Raw genomic sequence first — 22,715 nt, forward strand, 5'->3', positions numbered from 1 at the left:
TTTGCCACAATACTGGTTTACTGTGAGCCAAGCGATGTGGCTGTACTCTGGCATAAACACAAAGATTCTATGTCCGAGGACTATCAACACAAGAGTCAGAACAAAACTCATGTTGAGCAGATGGTATTGATTGACATTAGGAACATGCTGCAGTCAATGGGAAAGGACATAAAGACATTCCCTCTACCTCCTATGATCGACGCGTATGACGATGCTATTGGTACTGCTCGGGAGGTTTACGAGGAGGAAAGTATCCAACCGACAGTGGAAGATGTGGCTCTTAAAGACTCTCTTAACGAGGAACAGAGGGTCGCCTATGATAAGATTATGTCTGCCGTTGACACCGATCAGGGCGGATTATTCTTTGTGGATGGACCTGGTGGCACCGGGAAGACTTATCTATACAGAGTGCTGCTCGCGACGCTACGCAACCAGGGCAAGATTGTAGTGGCAACAACTACATCTGGCGTTGCGGCTTCCATAATGCCTGGAGGAAGAACCGCCCATTCACGCTTCAAGATACCACTCACTATTGACGATGGCGCTGTATGTAGCTTCACGAAGCAGAGTGGAACAGCAGAGTTGCTACGGAAAGCATCTCTCATTATCTGGGACGAGGCTTCTATGACTAAGAGACAAGTCGTGGAGGCACTGGACAATAGCATGCGCGATATAATGGGTCGCCCCGCACTACCATTTGGTGGTAAAACCATTGTCTTCGGTGGAGATTTCAGACAGGTCTTGCCTGTTGTTCGTAAAGGGTTAAGGGCTCAAGTGGTCGCGTCTTCGCTACGAATGTCTTACCTATGGGAGTCCATGTCCCACTTAAAGCTTGTTAGCAACATGAGAGCAAAAAACGACCCTTGGTTTGCGGAGTTTTTGCTGCGCGTAGGCGGTGGAACTGAGGAAACAAATAGTGACGGCGACATTCGTCTTCCTGATGATGTGTGTGTGCCTTACAGTGGGAGTGACAACGATCTTGACAACCTAATAGACTTTGCTTTCCCAAATCTCAACGAAAATATGTCTGATTCCACCTACATCACTTCAAGGGCGATACTGTCAACACGGAACGACTGGGTTGATATGATAAATGTTAAGATGATTGATCGTTTTCAAGGGGAGCATATGGTGTATCATAGTTTCGATAGCGCCATGGATGATCCCCACAACTACTACCCACCCGAGTTCCTAAACACATTGACGCCTAATGGGCTACCACCTCATGTTTTGAAGCTCAAGATTGGATGTCCTGTTATATTGCTCCGGAATATAGACCCTGCAAATGGACTTTGCAATGGCACCAGGTTGGTCGTTCGTGGCTTCCAAAGAAATAGCATTGACGCAGAGATTGTACTGGGTCAACACGTTGGAAAACGGATTTTCCTACCGCGTATACCGTTGTGTCCCTCCGATGAAGAGATGTTCCCTTTCCAGTTCAAAAGAAAGCAGTTTCCTGTACGGCTTAGCTTTGCAATGACGGTTAACAAAGCACAGGGTCAGACTATTCCCAATGTTGGTGTATACTTGCCTGAACCAGTGTTCTCTCATGGCCAACTATATGTTGCTCTATCTAGAGCGACAGCCCGATCGAACATAAAGATTCTTGTCATCCCAGCTGTCGATGGGAGGAAAAAGTCAAGGAAGGGTGTAAAGAAAACCCCCACCGTAGATTGTGGGACATATACCAAGAACATCGTCTACAAAGAGGTCCTAACAAATTAGACCCATGGTAAGAGTTGCATGTTCAGCTAACAAACTAATAGGATGATGTTTGTCTTATGTTTGATTGGTCTGGTGTATTATCAAGTCATGTTTGCATGCTACAATTGTTTTTATTAGAGACGCACATGTTTGTGTATTATTAGAGCATGCATACTATCTTAAAGTATTGTTGAGTTTTGGATCATTTGTGAAATTAGCAATAATAATTTTTATGCATCTAACAATTTGTTATGAATGTAGGTTTTTGTCCCGCGAGAATGGAATCTCTATTTGTAGGCTTGTCTCATAACAAGCCAAAAAAATCGGTGGCAACCGCAATAGTTCGAGAAGGTATTAAAATTTTCATAGTTCTGTATGGATCAATTTGTATTTTTTGTAATAACTAATTTTAGTTTTATCTCATGACTGGTTGCTCCTAGACTATATTTGCACGCAAGGTGATCTTGCTCTCATCGATTTTATCAAGGAAATCCCTTGTGAACCAAGGGTAGAAGTCGTTCTTATTGATGATGCCTTTGTTGAAAGGAAGTGGATGGAGTGTTTATTTCAGCCGAGCGCATATTTAGGTGACGAGGTAATGCATGCTTAGTTTTTATATTTGGCGATGTTGTTATGTATAAGTTTTTTTACTCATCCTGGTATTTTTAACCACAACTTACACACTTGCAGGTTATAGACTGTTACATAAATTTGATAAAAGCTCAAAAGCATCTAAAGTGCTGATCTGGAGGTCGCGTTCACATAGAAAATGCTTTCCAATTCAATTTCCTGAAGCGAGATGGTGATCTTGAAATTAAAACAGAGGAGCTATATCCAATTAAAGACATGACACACATATGTAGCGCTGAACGAAGGGTGTTACTTTACCTAGACCATGACATGGTACATATGAGTTTGCAATCTGAACAGTTAGTGTTTATATGTATTTTATTCTTATGCAAGTATTTATAATTGTTTTGTAGGTGTTTATTCCGATAAACATCCGAGAGACGCATTGGTATCTTGCTGTGATCCATGCAAGAAATATGGAGATACAAGTGCTCGATTCACTTGGTACTTCACAAGACCGCAAAGACCTCACTGACTTTGTGAGTATGCACAAACTAAACAATTATGAATTCAATATTAACTTATCCCAATCTCTAATTTTATTTTACCATATATAAAGATTAAAGGACTGCAAAGACAAATAGATATGATATCTCAACGTAAGGAGTTAAAAGACCACAGGTGGCCAGACCTCCAAGTTGCTTCTTGGCCGCTCAGAGAAATAGACATGGGATATGCAAAGCAGACAGATAGGTACGTCCTAAGATCTTCTTTACCAATTTCTTCATTCATACTAATGTTTATGTTGGTATTAATGTATATTGTAGCTCTTCATGTGGCCTCTTTCTTTTGAACTATATCGAATACTGGACAGGGGATGAACTGTCTGACAGTTTTACCCAGGTATATTATTACTACTATGACATATATGGACATCTACAGTCGGTGTTACATATATAATGCTAAATAATTGTTTCTTATTTGTAGGATGACATGTCACACTTTAGGAAAAAAATGGCTGCTATATTACTATCTTCAGACCTGAATAAGAGAAGGGGGTGTCTGTTATACAAAAATGAAAAAGAAGTTGACTCTGGAAGCCCATCTGATGTTGAGATATTAGAAAACCCAACAGATTCTAATAAGAGGAAACTACTCCACGTGCTTGATGATAGCGAAGTAGTGTTTGAAGATGAGGAAGGCCCTATTACTCAAGCAGACTTGCAAAGGTGGTTTGTTGATGATTGGGATAAAAGAGCTCCTGTAAAAGTCTCTAACGATGGTTGCACCAGTGACTTTTTAATGGTTGGTCTTTCCACAAAGGACATGCCAGTGACCAAAGCCGATTCAATAGATGTTTTATGTGATTATATCATGGCAATAGAAGACGATGCGACACTAGAGTAAGTGCTCATTGATTTATTTATTTTATGTATATCGACTACTTAGATTCTTGATATAGAGTTTCGTCATGCTACATTATAGGAGAACATGGGTGCGAAGTTTCAATCCTTTTAAGATAGAAATATCTGTCAAAGACCTGCAAAACATATTAACGACAACTCAAGATATGATTCTAAGATGTTTTGATATGGCTGTTCGGCTGCTTGCCAATAAAGAGTCACGTAAACCGAAAGAAGAAATCATAAATAATAGAAAGCATTATATGGACATGCGTTTTTGGGTAAGTTTGTTTCCAATCATTAATGTATTAATATATAGTATCTACATCTAATCATCATGTGTACATGTATATATACTGTCCAGAGAATGGTTGGTTTTGGTAAACTTCCAAAGTACCATCAGGATCCTACAACAGAAGAGTTGGCTAAAACACTAGATTGTTGGCCATCAATGAATTATTATATCACGGGTTGTAGATATGTAAGTATGTGTTCATTTCGAATGTATTTATAAAGGACACTTCTGTTGTAGGATCCTAATGACTGATATTTTGCAGGTTCTCATGCCATGGAAATTCAATGGATGTCACGCCCTTTTCGTAATAGATCATGTTAAAAAGCATGTGACTTTTATCGATTTTACACCGACTCAAGATTGGTGTAAACACATGCCATACAAGAGGTTCGCGGAAGCAATTATCATGGCCTCAAAAAAATATAAGATTGCTTACAGCAAGAAACGTTCTGGATGGGCGGAGGATATCTTTAAGTGGGAACATACAATTCAGACTGGTGTTCCAATTGACTTAAGAGGATATTTTCTTCGTACCACCTTCTCAGCAGTTTAAATTTTTTCTATGATAATCATTGTATAAAACATAGTTGCCCAAATATTATTCTATAGGTTTAATACCAGCTACCTCGTTCTACAAGCTATGGCCATGTGGGGGAATGACAGACGACTGAAATTTGTTGGGGTGAGTGTAGTACGTTTGTTTTATGTTCAAAACTTACATTCTAGCTATCTCGTTCTACAATATAATATATTTTGTTCTCTTATCTCTTTGTCTGTAGGATGCAAAGACTCTTCGAAGAAACTTTGTGATTGATCTTTTAAGTTATGAGGACAATTCGTGCCGATATGCCATCCCTGCAAACATACAACAAAGACTTGTCGATATCGCTAAAAAGGATTAGCTGATTAGTGAACAGTTGTCGACACATTTGTCTGTAACTAATTTGTGTGATATTGATAATGTTTTCCAATATATCAGTGCAAACTATGATATTGAATGAAATAGTTTTTATATGAATCTCTTTTGAAGCCATTGAGATTCCCAACACTTAACTAGCTTCTTGAAGGATTCTTGTTTTCTTATTTAGTTTCAGTTAGTTCTTTATAGTATTGTATGTTTATTTAGGATAACATTGGGGTATTCGTTGATCAAAATGGTAAACTTATTCAAGACGGCAGAATTATTTGGTTAGACACACCAGCTTCTGTTGTTATACATAAACCATATGCTGTGGCCCGCCTGCCACGACATGTTGAGGTGAGGGATTACTATTAGTTACTGTGTACCACTGCTTGTTTATTTCAATGCACAAGATATCAACCATTTGAACCCTACTTTGGACAGTTTTAAAAACAATGGCCAAAATTTTCAGATTCAGCTCCAGTTGAGAAAATAATGTGGTGCACACTATATTAAGGGCACCATGCTTACCATGGTACTGTTGGGTATCATATATTAATCACTGTGTCTGATCACTTCACAGGTAAGCGTCTCCGTGGATGGAGCCTGAAGTATATTCAGTTACTTCAGACATGTTGTGAGCAGTGTGAGTACAAATCAACACACTGTGGTTCCTTGTCTGGATTACTCAAGAACATTTCTAAGTGACGAACAATACCAACATAGTTTACTACAGCCATTGAATAAAAGTAAGTTCCGATACATTTAGGAATTCTACTACAGTTTGTTTCTGTTTCTACATTTTCTCACTGGAATTTTAAAACTGAGTTTGATTCTTGTGCTAAGGTTTCTAACCCTTAGTTTTATGCAAATAACGTCACAATAGATTATGGTGAATTTGAGTTGTCTATTCTGGTAAAAGGGTGTCATATTTTATCTCGATCCTGAGAGCACCCATTTTTTATCACTGCTTGTGTATGGTTTACACTTAGTATACTAAGGTCAGAACTATGAACTATTTCAATCCAAGTATAATTCATTAATATTTATTCTATGATACTTCCACAACACTGTTTGTGTGGATATCCCTGAGCCCTGAAAACCAAAGCTTATTGGTTTATATGGGCAAATGGTAACACTGAAAGCTAAGCTAGCTTGATGGAGAATTTGACACTTCCTTTGCTGAGATCCTATCTGGCATTTCTTCTAGATGGTCAGATTTTGCAAGCAGAATCATGTGCTACCTGTTATTAGATAACTGCATTGTTAAGTTGACCATATACTGCCATGTGCAGCCAAGGATAGCAGTAGCTGAGCAAATCCCACTTGCTCTTCTCTATGCATGGATGAGAAGAGTTTCGGGAAACATGTTTTCTCTCTGTGAGATCCAAATGTGGATGACTTCTTTTTGCTATACATAAAGTTCTGAAGTTTGGTGATGCTTTATTATAAGCACCGATTTTCTGATTCATATAGAGGTTGAATTTGAAATACAGTTGACAGAGAATTGCTTTTACAGGTTTCTTTTAGGTTAGTTTAGTACTTTATGGGGCTCACGGCAATCTCTCTTACGGATCCAAAATTCTGAAGCTTGTTTGTTACTATAACAATGTTGATGACATAAAGATACTGTTAAGTTTATATTGGAATTTGTTGTACAAGTCTGAAGCTGTTGATTGTGTTTGAAGCAGAGTCAATGGCATTTCGGTTTATATAGAGAATTACAGTTCCTTGTTTTTTGGTAGAACTGGAACCTGTTTCAGTTCTGTTCCTAATGCTTACACATGGGTTTGTGGTACAAGTATAGTATTAGTATTACAGAGCTCATTGTTTTGGAATCTTGATTGCTTTGGAATCAGAATCGTTTATGTTTAGCTCATATTAGTATTAGTATTACAGCTCATTGTGTTTATATAGGAGTTTTAATCTGTTCTATTTCTGTTCCTAAGTGTCTTCCGACTTTTCTTTTTGGCAGCGCGCTAGGCTCCTCCTCCAGCTCCTGGTCGTGATGGTGGTGGTTGCTCCATTCTTGGAGGAATTGGGTCCACCATTGCTCAAGGTAGTTTTCTAAGCTTGTTCTTTTTTGAATTACTTCAGCAACAAACATTATCATAATCCTTGAATTGATTTGAATGAACACATTGTTTTAGGTATGGAATTTGGTACGGGTAGTGCCATGGCACACAGGGTTGTTAATGGTGTAATGCGTCCCTAGACTGTTCAGCATGAGATTGTTGTCTCAGAAGCTGCTGCCCCTGCTGCTCCAGTGATGGACGGTGATGCTTGCAACATCCATTCTAATGCTTTCCAAGATGTATGGCAAGCTTTATGCTGCCTTGTTTTTCCTCAATTTGATGCATGAAACATTTGGTTACTCACTTCTATGATGTAGTAGTGAAGTTTTATTGTGTCTTTTTTTCCTTTACTGAACCTGCAAATTACCTAATCATCAAACCTAGGCCCATCAATCAAGTTTTAATATTATGGGCACCGTACTGTTGGCTTTGTTGAGGTCATGTTAAGAATTGTTAACCTGCATTTTGTATACTCATTCGATGATGTGTGCTCACCGTTTTTATTGGTTGATGCAGTGTCTCAACGACTATGGCAGTGAGATCAGCAAGTGCCAGTTCTACCTTGACATGTTGAACGAGTGCCGCCGTGGTGGTGTCTGCCTGAGCTTTTCCTCCAATTGGGATTATTCATGGCAGTGAGATTAGCTTTATTTATTTATATTAATACCTTATATTGTTTTTTATTTGGGGATGAAGTGAGCAGGAGTTTTGTAATGTGGGTGATGATGCTTGTCTTATTCTGTGGGATGCTCGAACTGGCATTGCCCCACCTGTTAAGGTGATAGTTCTCTTGTTCTATATCTAATTGGATAAACTATGTTTTGACCAAAATTGAGTCCATGAATGCAATATGACTTCTTTTGTAATAATATAACTTCACTCAAAGAGGTGATGGGCTGTTGGTTTTTAATGAGACCATTGCAATCACATGGAGCTATTTATTTTGTCAAATTGACCTGAGATACTTTACTTGTGTTGATTGGAATCCCCTTGATTTTAACTATATCTTAATTAAGTATGATGGTATTAAGGTTCAATTCGACATAATTGTTGAAACAAATTCGATCTCTATCAGTTCCTTATACGTTCAAGTAATGAATCTTTCAATTGATTAAAATAACAAAAATTATGTATGGTTAAGATCACAAATGGATTACAAAACATTTTCTCATAACGCTATAACACACATTTATACATAAGTTATCGTGTTATTAAATGTTTCCGTTGCAACGCACGAGCATTCACCTAGTAATAATAATAATAATAATAATTAATGCTGCTTCTGAACTACCGCAGCTAGCGGGTACCAACCCGGCGGCGCTGGAAAGGAAAGCCTGCCGTCCTGTCCTCTGTCTCCTTTTGCTGCCGCCTGCCGGCCTGGAGGAAGGGAGGGAGGGAGGTGTTCATCTGCGCGGCGGCTTCGGTGTCTGGAGGGGCTCCGAGGGGAGGCGGGGAGCCATGGCGCGGAAGCACGGCTGGCAGCTCCCAGCCCACACCCTGCAGGTGCACTCACTGATGCTTCCTCTTCGCCCCACCTCTTCTCCAGTTTCTGGATCGCTGCTCTGCTTCGGTGTAATCAGCGCAGACATGTTTAGTAACTGGCAGAATCCGCTGTAGAATTCCGTCCCCGCGCCGTCGTGGCGCGAGAAATTCGAAGTCCTCCGTGCTTATTTTGAAGATCTGCTGAGAGGCCTCGGGCTAGTAGTTGGGCTTTTTTGAATCTATTTTTCAATGTGGCTCCTTAGTCGAAAGAAATGACTGATGTAAATACTTCGCGAATTGGGTTGGTATGCGATTCTTGCAGTGTGGCGGCGATTCGTGCAAATTGTACTAAAACTGTCGTGATGTCGGGATTTTCAATTCTATGGTAGCTCACCACTGCCCACTGGGACTATTTTCTTTCTCTATCTAACAACAGAACATGATCATATGTCTTGATGCACAATGGCTTTTCATCTGCTAACTTGTCCATGAAACGCACACAGAAAATGTAACCTCTTCTCTAACTTCACCACTACTCCACTAGGCAGCTCCACTGGTACTATAGATTAACACCGAGAATAGTGTGAAATGCCCTTGCACAATTATAAATTTAACGATGAACAGACAACAGAGTATGACTTCTAATTCAAAGAAATGACTGTTGTTCATGTGACAAATGTTATATTTGTTTACAGTTTTCTTGTATCTTCTGCCTGTACATAAAATCATCTGGGCTTCATGCTCTCCATGGGAAGTTTACTATGAAGTTAAATTTGTGTGATTCTAATTTACCTGTGATTTCCCCAGACCCCACTCATGTTGGAGCCTCTGGCATTGGGTCTGCCCTTTTTTTATGATGTTCTCTACATAGTGCCTAGATGATCAGATATGCATACTTACTTTTAATTCCTTGTTATCTGTGGAATTGAAAATTACACCCATGTGTGATAGATGTTGTGTTTTTTTGCAACGTACTTTTCTGGTTCATAGTCCATACTCTGGCTTAAATAGCTCCAAACTAGTTGAAATGAAACATTTGATTTGGAAAGATTGGCAACTAACTCATCATCTCATTTTGACAGATCGTTGCAATTACAGTTTTCTTCCTTCTGCTGGTTGCGTTTTATGTCTTCTTTGCTCCGTTTTTGGGAAAGCAAGTACTCGAGTATATTGCCATTGGCGTTTATACTCCTGTGGTAAGTTCCCTCACATTAAAATTTTCTCCAATTTCCATCTTATTAAAAAAAATCTGCTAACATGAGTTGTTTCTCCTCCCTACATTACATTCAGGCACTTGCAGTTTTCATCCTTTATATTCGATGCACAAGTATAAACCCTGCGGATCCTGGGATCATGTCAAAGTTTGAGGATGGCCTTATTAAGATACCAACCAATGGCTCTGGAATAGAAGGCATGAATTTGCCCCAGAAAGCAAACAATGCTACAGGAACAAACTCCCCAACGTCTACTTGCAGAAGTTCTTTAGATGGACATTCTAATCAAAGAGGTTCATCCATAGGGGAGGCAAACATGAATCTAGGATCACAATTGCCAAAGAAAAGATCAAGCTGTTGGTTGCTAGGTGGGCTTCTGTGTGCTATATTTGTCAAGGAGGATTGCCGAAAAACTGATGACTCAGAGTTGCAAGCAAATGGTGAGGAGGCTCTGTTTTGCACATTATGTAATGCTGAGGTATGTCAATTTAGCTTTTCACCATATCTCACTGTCTAGCTAGTGTTGTTTCATTTTTGCTTCACAAAAAGTAATTTCTCAGGTTGGCAAATTCAGCAAACACTGCAGAAGTTGTGACAAGTGTGTGGATGGATTTGATCATCATTGTCGGGTACCTTTATTTACCTGTGGTATGCTATTATAGTACCTGTAATGTTTCTAATGTATAGCTAATATGGTACATCTATGCAGTGGCTAAATAACTGTGTTGGGCGGAAGAATTATTTCACATTCCTTGCTCTGATGGCAATCAGTCTTATCTGGGTATGCATTAGGCAATATCAGTTTGCTCTATGCTCCTTTCCTTGAGTTAGTTATAGGGTTTGTATAGATTTATTCCTTTTCCTTGTAGCAAGGCAAAATGTTTGAATTTCCTTTATGACAGCTTGCAATTGAATTTGGAGCGGGAATTGCTGTTATTGTACTCTGTTTTGTCGATAAGAATGCATCACGAAATATCCAAGACAAGTTGGGGAATGGCTTGACTCGTGCTCCGTTTGCTGTTATCGTGGTAAGTTGCTGTATTAAACAGCTGTAGCCTGTAGCGTATTAGAATCTCCCATTGACTATAAGTTGTTTGAAGTAACAAGTTTCAATTTCGAAAATAGAAATTCAAACATGCTTGATTTTATTTTCTTATGCTTTGTTATGATGCTTTCATTTCGTTCGTTGTTTTGTTTTGAAATAGAGTTGTGCAGTCAGTCTTGTCAGAATACAACAATTCAAACATTTTACCAGTATGATTGCCTTCAAGAAGACAAGAAGTTTATTCCTTCCTATTTAGGACTCTGGAATTATTCTTAGTATTGTTCACCCACTTTTTTTCTCAATCATGTTGACACACTTTTTTTTCTGAAATATGTCTTTTTTATAAGATCAAACATGGTTACACACTTGTTTGTTTTCATGAACATGTTGGTACACTTATTATAGTACATGCTACGACATTAGATAACTAATGTGCAATTCTGAGTGAACCTTTTTCAGGTAAAAATGTATTTTAAGCTGTTGCTTGACAAAAGCTCTTTTTATTCAGGGCATATTTACCTTACTTTCATTGGTGGCATGCATACCTTTGGGCGAACTTTTCTTCTTCCACATAATATTGATAAGAAAGGTCTGCATGCAATTCCATTGGGACTGTTACACATGGAAATTTTGGTCTGTTGCTCAGCTATGCTCCTTTTTCTTTTAGGGAATTACAACTTATGATTATGTCGTTGCAATGAGAGCTATGAGTGAGGCAGCTCCAGAGGATGAGGAAGGAGCAAATATCATTTACTCCCCATCAAATTCAGCAACAACTGGGTTCAGTGTAGGAAGTTCACTTGGTCTTCACCACAAAGGTGCTTGGTGTACACCTCCAAGGATATTTATCGATCAGGTAAGCTATATGGCAACTAGTTGCTTCCAAAGGCGTAGCCTATGAAATGCATGCATGTTACAACTTTAAAAGCTTGATGAGAGCTCAAAGCAATAAGAAGCACAATTGTAATGTTCAAATGAGTCCTTGAAACATACTAACTTTATTTATGTCGGCACCATTAACTAGGATGAAATGATCCCACATTTGGAGCCTGGAATGGTGCCTTCAACTGTGGACCCTGATGCTGCTGGATATGCTGAAAGAGCAAACAGAGCTAAGAAGGCAGTCAAAATCAGTGCTCGCAGCCTCGCAAAGCTCGATAAAAATGAGGTAATGAAAGCTGCTGCAAAAGCTCGGGCATCATCCTCGGTTCTGCGACCAATAGATGCCCGTCGTGGTCATGAAGCTGATGTCATCTCCAGCGACAATGCCAGTGTCAGGAGCGGCATGAGTGGTGACTACAGCGGCACAAAGGAATCAAACATCGAGATGAAACTTTCTCCACTTCAGAACTCATACCCCCAAAGCCTTGCAAGCCAGGATGAATATGATACCGGCACACCAACCGCAAGCAGTCTAAGCAGTCCGGTCTACATCCACAAGCTTGCCTCTCACTCTCAGTTCAGTGCAGCGCCTCGCCCTGCGCCTCCTGAAAGATTTGTGCCAGCTATGGTACGGCCACCCGTTCCTACCACACAAATAACCAACCCAGGGATACCGCGGCCAGCTGTTCCCACAACACAAATAACCAACCCGATGTTCCAATCAGCCACGTCTTATGTTCGAGAGAACCGAAGGGCCTCTGTCATCTGGGATCAAGAGGCTGGTCGGTACGTGTCAGTTCCTGCACAGACAAGAATGGGAAGTGGAGTCGATCTGCCAGCAAGAAACCCACGGTTCTTGACGAACCCAAGTGGCGAGCCAAGCAGCCATGTGAGGAGCGTGGTGCCTGGCAATGCCTCGTCCTCAGCAATGCCATCAGGGCAGCCTTCAGAGAGGTTGACATATTCTGGGCAGTCAATATTCTTCGGTGGCCCCATGCTGAGCACCCCTGGCGTGGGCGCCAATAGGAATGAGGCAGACGCAAGAGCACGCCCCGAGGGAAGCAGAGATCCTAATGCCCTGTGTGAGAAAGCGAGGACTGGCTCTGGCTCCTCGCCAATATTTGCTCCTGGGGCGTTCCAGAGGAACCCACCCTTTGACAAATGACTTGCTCCTGCTCATGAAGTTTATCTGAAGTGCCGTTACGCTGGAATAACCTCAGCCTGAAGAGTTGACAGATAGTTTAGGTTGCTCTTTTGGGCTTGCCAGAAGGACGGACAAAGGCAGCCGTAGGAATGAGGCTGCTGCCGGCTGTGGCGATAACGAAAAAACCACAAATATCGCTCGGAGCCAGTGCTGACTTTTTCCAGTGTTGGGAGAGCGATGGAGTGACTGGTGTACACTGTCATCTTGTTAGGAATTCATCAGATACTTGATGCGCGACAGATAGAAAGAGCTCTAATTTCTGGCGATGTCAAACGCTGATCTGCAGCTGACTTTGTAGGCGTCGATTGCGGTCACTGTATGTGCGCCATGGGATACTATTCGACATGTGTAAAATGTTCGTTGGGGTGCACTTTCGGACAGTACTCGTGCGTAGTACTTGCTCGCTAGTAGTAACAGGTCTTGAGTTTATCCTTGTAGCAGCATCCTTGTATGTTGTGAAACCATCTCTGCGTTTTGCTATGTTGTTCGCTGTTTTGTCGGCCTTTGCGTAGCAAGTAGCTGCGTGGAGGTTTCCCGCCGGCGCGGCGGACGCACACGATATGGGCGTGTTTGTTTCGTTTTTTTTTTCTGACCAGATATTTTTGAAATCTGGACGCATGGAGAATCTGACCATAGGAGGATTTGAGTATAACGAGGATTATATGCAGACGAATATAAACGGATCTATAGGGTTTAGAATCAAGGAAGTGACGAATTACTTCTATTGCGACAATTTGATTGATTGCCTGTTTATGTTGATTTTGAACGATTTTTACCAAATAATTCTCATAGAAGTGGGCATAAAAGGTCGGTGGGCTAAATCAGCAAAAAAGCTGAAACAAGTAGGCCCATCTTTCGAGCAATGGAATGATTTCTTAGGCTATTTCTAGCAGTTTATCCATCCCTATCCCCATATTTAAACTTTACTCTACGAACAATATAGTCTACAATACAAAAAATAGTAAAACAATATTTTAGATAACTATATGGGTGAATTGCTGGAAACGGTCTTACAACCCACTCATGTGGGAGAGCTTCGGTACTGTGCAATGGCAGACCTAGAAATGAATTTACAAGGAAATTTATTTTTTATTGACCAGTGGTGAAGACAACACAACCTGATAGGAATTCATTTTTCTCTCTTCTTCCCCTTTTCTCCTCTACCCCTTCCTCAATGGAGTGTCATAGAAGTAGGGGCCTAGAGCCCCTAGCCCACCTTAAGATCTGCCCCTGGTATTGTGTCTGTGCTTTAATGGAATGCAAGAGCTGGTTGATTTTTCTGCAGGGTGTCACTGTTGTATACATAGTGACTAGTTAGATGCACATGCATTACTACAACTTCAATATATCATATAGATAGACGTTGTTTAATGGGTATTTGTTTACATATGTTTCAAACCTTTATAATGAGCATCTGAAAGTCCTGAGTGGTTTGCTAGGATGGTGGCGGCAAGACGGGTGCCTGCGTCAGCGTCTCTCCCTCAACCAAACAACTACAATATTGAATCAAACACAACTAATCCCAAATTTATCACAATAGGGCTCGGGTAAATCACATCGACGCCCAGGAAGCTCAACAGACACCTAAAGTAGTACTCGGTGAGTTCTTTGTAGAGTTTACTCCTGCAATAGTACGTTTTGATTCTGGAGCATCTCATTCTTTCATAGCCATCCGTTTTGTGGAAAAGCATAAAATTCCAACTGCACTGTTAAATACACCCCTGATCACTCGTACCCCATGGGCGGACCTTCTCTGCCACCTCCAGTGTTCCCAAGTCAAGATCCTTTTAAGTGGGGTAGTGTTCCTAGTAGATCTAGTAGTAAATGACATCCTAGGGAATCAATGTAATCCTAGGAATGGATTGGCTATCTCGGCACAATGGCATCATTGGATGTGTAGATAAGACTGTCTTTCTCACCGATCATCAAGGGAATGTAGTTTCATGTCAGGCCCGTCCAACGGCTCAAGACCCAATGGTGTCCAGTCTAGCAGCAGAAAACATGTTTGCGGTTGAAGAATTTATGGACGTATTCCTAGAAGAATTACTAGGGATGCCCGCAAAAAGAGAGGTGTAATTCTACATTGACCTCCTTCCGGGGACCGCACCGATTGCAAAGAATGGTGTTTAGTCTAGCGACATAAAACATGTTTGTCACCAAGAAGGATGGTAGTATGAGGATGTGTATTGATTACTGATCCTTGAACAAAGTCACTATCAAGAACAAGTATCCATTATCACGGATTGATGACATGTTTGACCAACTCCAAGGGGCATGATTCTTCTCAAAGATTGATCTAAGATCGGGTTACCATTAACTGAGAATCAGAGAGGAAGATATCTAGAAAACTGCCTTTGCCACCTGGTATGGTCAGTATGAGTTCACCGTAATGCCTTTCGGTCTAACCAACACACCTACTTTCTTCATGAACCTCAGGAATAAGGTACTCATGGAAGAGTTAGATAAGTTTGTCGTAGTCTTCATTGACAACATTCTCATCTACTCCAAGAGTCAACAGGAGCATGAGAATCACCTTCGAATTGTCCTTGTGTCGGTGTTCTGTGTCCGACCGCACACCCGGGGTTACCCTCGTGGTGCTTTCAGGCAGGACGGTGTCGCGGATCGTAACTCGATGGCTCACGCTCGAGCATGAGAGAGAGAGAGACAAGCGGATTTCAGTAGGTTCAGACCATTTTGAGGAGTGTAGTACCCTACTTCCTAGGGTAGTTTTGTATGTGGGTGATATTACAAGTGGTGTCTACGGAGCTGCAGAATGCTAATTGAGATGAAAATGGAGGGGATCCCCCTTGGGTTTATATACACGACCGTGGGGTGCTTCCCGCACACATATTGATCGCACTCTTCCTACTTATCTCCTAATTAGTAGCAAACAACTTCCACTATCTCGAGGAAAATTCGGCGCCTCCATGCCGAGCTATACCCGACGCTTTAGGATGTCAGGCGCGAGAAAACGAACAGGCCTGACATATTCACGCCTATGCCGCGACTAGATCGGACGTGGGCCTCTCGCGCCTCCGGGTCGGCCTAGTTCCATTGTTTCCATTCGCCCGACCCATGACAGGATGCCTCAGAGGGGCAACTGCCATGTGGCCCTAAGCGAAGTTTTCATCCTTTAGTGGACCCGGGGATATCTATCCCCCACAAGCCCCAATCTTTAAATTGATTTTGAAATAATCGATTCAAATGTCCCCGGTACTTGCTCATGAGCTCATCGTCTGGCTTTGAGATACTTATAATTCCGTTGTGCATCCATTGGGTGTAGCCTCTGAGCTTTGATTTGATTTTGAAATAATCAACTCAAAGGTCTTCATCTTATGCTTTAAAATTTAGCATTCGACTTTGAAGTTTTGGGAGTCTGTTGGGTGTAGCCCCGAGCTTTGATTTGATTTTGAAATAATCAACTCAAAGGTCTTCATCTTATTCTTTAGAATTCAGCATTCGACTTTGAAGTTTTGTGAGTCCGTTGGGTGCACCTTCAGTGCACCCAATGGGTGTAGCCTCCAAGCTTTGATTAGATTTTGAAATAATCAACTCAATGGTCTTCATCTTGTGATTTTTTTCAAAATAGTCTTTCGAAGTAGCTTGGTGACGACGTCTGTCCATATCTTGTTTGGTCTGGAGTTAATTCGATCGGCGATGAGCTGGAGCCCGGTCAGTCGGAACATAGAGGTCCTGGCTGGACGCCACTCGGCCATGGACTTCAATGCCTCTACAAATTGGACTTGTGTTTGGCGGAATCTGGACTTCCTCCCTGAAAGCATCTAGGCCCCTGGTTGGTTTTAGTGATTAATGACAACGTAATATTATATGTGACTAACGTGTGTTTTGCAGAGACAAATGGTAAGTTAGGTCGCATGACAGGTAGAAGTACTACAACGGTGAAAACAATCCCGGAGATAAGAACTCGAAGCGACAGCTAAAACGACGTAACAAAAGGTGAAGGTCTACGGAGTCCGAGTGTCAAGGAGATGTGGACACTCGCGATTTAGTTAGGTCTTTTATTCTCTTTTAGCCGTACTATAAAGAGGGGTTGTCGATGAGTAGTTTGACCAAGAGAGTTCTAGTGTAGTGTTGGTGCACAATCACACTCATATACAGTGCTAGGTGTCACTCTACAACTCACACACAAGTTAGAGCGAAAACCGATTTGAAAATCAGCTGAAAAACAAGAGTTAGTGTTTCTGGCTTTGGGGCACCGGACTGTCCGGTGTGCACCGGACTGTCCGGTGCACCCTCTGCCAGGTGGGGCCAGGCTGGTCCACAGCAGAGTCTTTCCCCTTCGCAGAAACCCGAGAGCGCAACTTTCAGAGTTGAATTTTAGTGGCACACCGGACACCGCACCGGACTGTCCGGTGTGCACCGGACAGTGAACTGTTCACTGTCCGGTGCGCCATGAGTCCAACGGCTCTCTGTCAGAACTAGCCGTTGGAAACGACCGTTGGCGCACCGGTGGCGCACCGTTGGCGCACCGGTGGCGCACCGGACTGTCCGGTGCGCCTTCGCGCAGTGAATTGCCTGTAACGGCTAGTTGGTGGGTGAGGGCTATTTATACCCCCTCCACCCACCATATTCAATGTCTTGCACTCTACATTTATTCTAGCACATTGCTAGAGCATTGCAAGCACCAAAAGCCTAGTGAGGAGATTAGAGAATCATAATCCGCGCTTGTTCCTCATTAGCGCTAGTGAGAGCCACCTAGAGCACACACCACTTGCATTAGGCTTCTCTTGGTCAAGCGAAAGTCTACGGCTTGTTACTCTTGGTGATCGGCATCACCTAGACGGCTTGGTGGCGTTGGGAGCTCGGTGATCACCGTGAAGATCTTGTTGGTGACCCGACTCAAGTTTGTAAGCGGTCTCGAGGGATCCACCGCGCCGGAGTGGCAAAGGATCATCTCGTAGTGAGCACTTGGTTCTTGCGAGGACCAAGGGGGAGCGATACCCTTGCGCGGGTGCTCCATCGAGGACTAGTGGAGAGTGCCGACTCTTCGATACCTCGGGAAAAATTGGAGGAGTCTTCTAAACTTTGCTTTACATTCCGCACTTAATTCAAGCACTTTACATTGTGTATTTGTTTAGCAAGTATTTGAAGTATTGTCTTAGCTTTGTTACATTTCTAGTATTATATTCTTAGTGCTAGTTGTTGGGGTGAAGTTGGGCTCTTGTTTAGCTCTTGCTTAAGTTTTAATTAGTGTTGATTTTTAGAAAAGCCCAATTCACCCCCCCCTCTTGGGCATCGTGATGCTTTCAATTGGTATCAGAACTTTGTTGCTCATAGATTAGCTTAACCGCTAGAGTTACGATGTCCGGTGGGGATGGACCTCCTCCCGTTTTTGATGGTGACGATTTTCCTTATTGGAAAATTCGTATGGAAGCATACTTAGAGGCTATAGACATTGGTGTCTATAAAGCCGCCACACAAGGGTTTCCCCAACCTAGAGACCCCACAAATCTTGTAGGTGATGAGTTCAATTATGAGAAATGGAATGCGAAGGCCAAAAACACCCTTTTTAGAGGCCTTTGCAAAGATGTGTTCAATAGAGTACGGAATCATAAAAATGCTCATGATTTGTGGATGGACATTTGTGCTCTACACGAAGGAACTAGAAGCCATGCGAAAGTTAAATTCTTTTGAAATGCTTACTAACGAAAATGCAAACGCTATGTACTCACGACTTAATATTCTTGTAGAGGAAGTCAATGGATTGGGGCTTACTCAAATCTCACAACCGGATGTTGTGAGGAAGATTCTCAGTGTCCTCCCAATAGACAAATATGGACACATTGTCACTGTGCTACATCAAATGGATCTTTCAGTTACCACACCTACACAAATTTTGGGAAAGATCAATGCCCATGAAATGTACATGCACATCAACAAAGAAGAATCATCTTCCAAAAGAAAGGATTTGGCTCTCAAAGCAAATCATGAAAGAAAAGGAAAAGCAAAAATACAAGTTGAGGAAGAATCCTCAAGTGATGATGACCTTGATGCAAACATTGCCTTGATGGTAAGGAAGACCACCAAGATGTTGAAGAAGCTAAATAGAGAAGGCATCAAATTTGATTCAAGAAAGAAGAAGTTCTTTTCCAACAAAAGAAAGCCCATTTCTGAGATGGACTGCTACAACTGTGGTGAGCTTCGTCATCTTGCTCATCAGTGCAACAAGCCCAAGAAGAATAAGTTCAAGGGTAAGAAAGAAGATGACAGCGATGATGAAAAGAAGGAAAAGAAATTCTTCAATAGGAAGGATGGGAAGCAAAAGAGGTTCCACAAGAAGAAGAATGGAAAGGCATATATTGTTGGCGACTGGCTCACCGACATCGAATCATCAAGTGGGTCTTCTTCAAGTGAAGAAGAGAATGATGAAAAAGTTGCGGCCATCGCCGGGGACTTCTCTTCACCACCACCATCGCCATCATCCACTTCTCACCTATGCCTCATGGCTAGGGGTGAACGAAAGGTACAAAATGATATTGATATTGCTGATGATAGTGATAGTGATAGTGATGAAGAATTTGCTTCACCTTCATATGATGAGTTAGCTGACTTGCTTAAAGAATATACTCAAATCATTAGAAAGTCAAAAGCTAAATGTGATAGGTTGAAAAATGAAAATGAATCTTTAAATGCCAAGTATGACATAGTTATAAAGGCTAGTGATGAAATAAAAGAAGAAAATAAAACTATGTCATCAACTGTAAATGAGCTCACAAACTCCCTAAAAGATGCTACGAAAAATATGACAAATTAAATGAAGTTAATAGGGAGTTGCAAAATAGACTAGTAAAGATCAAGGAAGACTATACTCAAATTAAAATTGATCATGACAATCTTCTTGTTGAAAATGAACTTTTATCTTGCAAAACACATGAGGCTATTAACCCTGTTGTTAAGCTTGATGTAGCAACCTCATGTGATGATTTGATTCAAGAAGAGCAAACTAGTCTACATGCTGAATTGACTGAAAAAGTTGAAGTCCTGACTTTAGACAACCAAAAATTGAAGAATTACTTGACTGATGCAACTACTAGAGGAAAAGTTGCTATTGAGAACAATGATTTCAACAATGAGTTGGCAGTGGATAATCAAAGGCTTAAGAATGAGGTCAAGAAACTAAAAAGTGAAAATGAACATCTTGCAACAAGTGTGCAAAAATTCAACAAGGGTCAATACCTCCAAAATGAGCTGCTTATGAACACTGTTATGAAAAATAACAAGAGTGGTATTGGATACAATGCTTTTGTGCAAAAGAAAGCTATCACTCAATACAAGCCAAAGCAGACTCACAAGCCTATCAAATGCTTTGAGTGTGGAAATGAAGGTCATTTTGCCCACAACTGCAAAGCTAAACCACCAACTCCCTTTCCTAAGCACTCAAGACCATTTGCTTTCAATGCTCACTATGTTCTAAGAAAGGTTGCAAATGGAAAGATTAAGGTTACATTCCTAGGTCCACCAAATAAGAGTAGACCTAGACAAATCTGGGTGGCAAAGTCCTTAATTGAGAGAGTCACTGGTCCTATGCAATATAGGGCCCTCAAAACTCAAGCTTGAATTGTCTGTGAATGTAGGTGAACTACAAGACCGGTGGGAGCCATTGGGTTATTGACAGTGGATGCACACAACATATGACAGGCAACCCACGGATGTTCACCTCACTAGATGAGAATGTTGATGGTCAAGATAAAATCACATTTGGAGACAATTCAAAAGGAAAAGTGCAAGGACTTGGCAAGGTGGCAATCTCAAATGATTTATCAATATCAAATGTTCTCTTAGTTGCACCCTTGAGCTTCAATTTATTATCAGTGGGACAACTCTGTGATCTTGGACTTCAATGCTTATTCACTCCATCAGAGGTTATTGTAACAAAAATGGATGATGAATCAATGGTATTCAAGGGATTTAGATACAACAACCTCTACTTAGTGGATTTCACTTCAGAAGATGCAGACTTAAGAACTTGCCTCTTCACCAAAGCTTCTCTTGGATGGCTTTGGCATAGGAGGCTTGCACATGTTGGAATGAGCACACTCAAGAAGGTATTAAAGAAAGATATGGTTAGAGGATTAAAGGATGTGGTGTTTGAAAAAGACAAGCCATGCAGTGCATGTCAAGCTGGAAAGCAAGTTGCTAATACACATCCTACTAAAGCTTTCATGTCAACATCAAGGCCACTGGAACTACTTCATATGGATTTATTTGGACCTACAAATTATGTCAGTGCCGGTGGCAACCTCTACTGTCTAGTGATTGTTGATGACTTCTCAAGATACACTTGGGTGTTCTTTCTCCATGACAAATCTGAAGTTGCATCTATATTCAAGAAATTTGCCAAGAAAGCACAAAATGAATTTGATTGCAAGATTAAGAAGATTAGAAGTGACAATGGCAAAGAATTTGACAACACCAACATTCATGAGTACTGTGATGAAATTGGGATCAAGCATGAAGTATCTGCCACATATACACCTCAACAAAATGGAGTTGTTGAAAGGAAAAATAGGACCTTGATCACCCTTGCAAGAACAATGATTGATGAGTATAACACACCGGAGAGGTTTTGGGCCGAAGCTGTCAACACTGCTTGTTATGCATCAAACAGGCTATTTCCTCACCGGCTACTTGCGAAGACTCCTTATGAACTGCTAAATGGGAAAAAGCCAGACATCTCTTTCTTCCGGGTATTTGGGTGCAAATGCTACATCTACAAGAAACGCCATCACCTAGGAAAGTTTCAAAGACGTTGTGATATTGGTTTTCTTTTGGGTTATTCATTAAAGTCCAAAGCATATCGAGTATTCAACCATGCCACTGGCGTGGTAGAAGAAACATATGATGTGGAATTTGATGAGACTAATGGCTCCCAAGGAGCACTTGAAAATCTTGATGATGTAGGTGATGAGCCACTTAGGGAAGCAATGAAGAACATGCCTATTGGAGCTATCAAACCAAAAGAAGATGAAGAAGAGGTGCAAATCATTGACATGCCTTCTTCATCAAATGAACCACAAGATGATGAAAAAGATGAGAGGCATGCAAATGAAGATACATTTGTCTCTCATGAACAAGCAAGGGTACAAGCCGAAGATGTTGATGCTCCAGGATCTTCTTCCCAAGTGGTTGACAGGAGAAACTCATCACTACTTCAAGCTCATCCTCAAAACCAAATCATCGGGAGTCCTTCACAAGGGGTTATTACTCGATCACATAGACATGCTAATTTTATTGAACATCACTCTTTTGTTTCTTGTGTTGAGCCTACTTGTATAGATGAGGCGCTACAGGATCCGGACTGGGTGAATGCCATGCATGAAGAACTTAACAACTTCACCCGTAACGAAGTTTGGACCCTGGAGAAGCCCCCACAAGATGCAAGAATCATTGGAACAAAGTGGGTGTTCAGAAACAAACAAGATGATCAAGGTGTGATTGTAAGAAACAAGGCAAGACTTGTCGCAAAGGGATTCTCTCAAGTTGAAGGCTTAGATTTTGGAGAGACCTTTGCACCGGTTGCTCGTCTGGAAGCCATCCGTATCCTACTTGCATATGCATCATGCTATGATATAAAACTTTATCAAATGGATGTAAAAAGTGCATTTTTAAATGGCTTCATAAATGAACTTGTATATGTTGAGCAACCGCCTGGATTTGAAGACCCTAGATATCCTAACCATGCTTACAGGTTGTCCAAGGCGCTTTATGGGCTAAAGCAAGCTCCAAGGGCTTGGTATGAGCGTCTTCGCGACTTCCTCATCGAAAAGGGCTTCAAGATCGGGACCGTCGACACAACTCTCTTCACAAAGAAACATAACGGTGATATTTTCATTTGTCAAGTATATGTTGATGATATAATCTTTGGCTCGACAAATGACTATCATTGCAAGGAATTTGGTGAGTTGATGTCAAAGGAGTT

At 41.3% G+C, this 22,715-nt stretch overlaps 2 protein-coding genes, 2 long non-coding RNA genes and 1 pseudogene across 4 annotated transcripts; all 5 read left to right on the plus strand.

Moving 5' to 3' along the window:
• Nucleotides 1-1,650: 1,650 nt before the first annotated feature.
• Nucleotides 1,651-2,805, plus strand: LOC103632330 (uncharacterized). The gene is made up of 4 exons (XR_004851395.1): nucleotides 1,651-2,055; nucleotides 2,145-2,299; nucleotides 2,395-2,607; nucleotides 2,688-2,805. It is a non-coding gene; the product is annotated as an uncharacterized lncRNA (long non-coding RNA).
• Nucleotides 2,806-2,818: 13 nt separating this feature from the next.
• Nucleotides 2,819-4,581, plus strand: LOC109941051 (uncharacterized). Its single transcript, XM_035961227.1, has 6 exons — nucleotides 2,819-3,027; nucleotides 3,102-3,177; nucleotides 3,262-3,677; nucleotides 3,760-3,958; nucleotides 4,042-4,097; nucleotides 4,560-4,581. The coding sequence occupies exons 1-6, from the start codon at nucleotides 2,921-2,923 to the stop codon at nucleotides 4,579-4,581; spliced, it is 876 nt and encodes a 291-aa protein (XP_035817120.1). The 5' UTR covers nucleotides 2,819-2,920.
• Nucleotides 4,580-5,050, plus strand: LOC118472922 (uncharacterized). Its single transcript, XR_004851396.1, has 2 exons — nucleotides 4,580-4,654; nucleotides 4,752-5,050. It is a non-coding gene; the product is annotated as an uncharacterized lncRNA (long non-coding RNA).
• A 422-nt stretch (nucleotides 5,051-5,472) lies between these two features.
• On the plus strand, nucleotides 5,473-7,587 carry LOC103633855 (uncharacterized; annotated as a pseudogene).
• Nucleotides 7,588-8,305: 718 nt separating this feature from the next.
• LOC100383184 (uncharacterized) lies at nucleotides 8,306-13,144 on the plus strand. Its single transcript, NM_001353407.1, has 9 exons — nucleotides 8,306-8,451; nucleotides 9,513-9,626; nucleotides 9,721-10,122; nucleotides 10,205-10,273; nucleotides 10,354-10,425; nucleotides 10,547-10,672; nucleotides 11,198-11,278; nucleotides 11,357-11,545; nucleotides 11,714-13,144. Exons 1-9 carry the CDS (start codon nucleotides 8,407-8,409, stop codon nucleotides 12,734-12,736), a joined length of 2,121 nt encoding a protein of 706 aa, NP_001340336.1. The 5' UTR covers nucleotides 8,306-8,406; the 3' UTR covers nucleotides 12,737-13,144.
• Nucleotides 13,145-22,715: the final 9,571 nt, after the last annotated feature.

The sequence above is a fragment of the Zea mays genome, chromosome 7 (genome assembly GCF_902167145.1).
Source record: "Zea mays cultivar B73 chromosome 7, Zm-B73-REFERENCE-NAM-5.0, whole genome shotgun sequence".
NCBI classification, from domain to species: domain Eukaryota; kingdom Viridiplantae; phylum Streptophyta; class Magnoliopsida; order Poales; family Poaceae; genus Zea; species Zea mays.

Excerpts from the sequence above, each read along its gene's own strand:
- LOC109941051 (XM_035961227.1), top strand. The coding sequence starts at position 2,921 with ATGATATCTCAACGTAAGGAGTTAAAAGACCACAGGTGGCCAGACCTC. Across the intron at positions 3,178-3,261 it reads TGTCTGACAGTTTTACCCAG|GATGACATGTCACACTTTAG; the intron begins GTATATTATTAC and ends TCTTATTTGTAG. Across the intron at positions 3,959-4,041 it reads ATATGGACATGCGTTTTTGG|AGAATGGTTGGTTTTGGTAA; the intron begins GTAAGTTTGTTT and ends TATACTGTCCAG.
- LOC100383184 (NM_001353407.1), top strand. The coding sequence starts at position 8,407 with ATGGCGCGGAAGCACGGCTGGCAGCTCCCAGCCCACACCCTGCAG. Across the intron at positions 10,274-10,353 it reads GATTTGATCATCATTGTCGG|TGGCTAAATAACTGTGTTGG; the intron begins GTACCTTTATTT and ends ACATCTATGCAG. Across the intron at positions 10,673-11,197 it reads CTCCGTTTGCTGTTATCGTG|GGCATATTTACCTTACTTTC; the intron begins GTAAGTTGCTGT and ends CTTTTTATTCAG.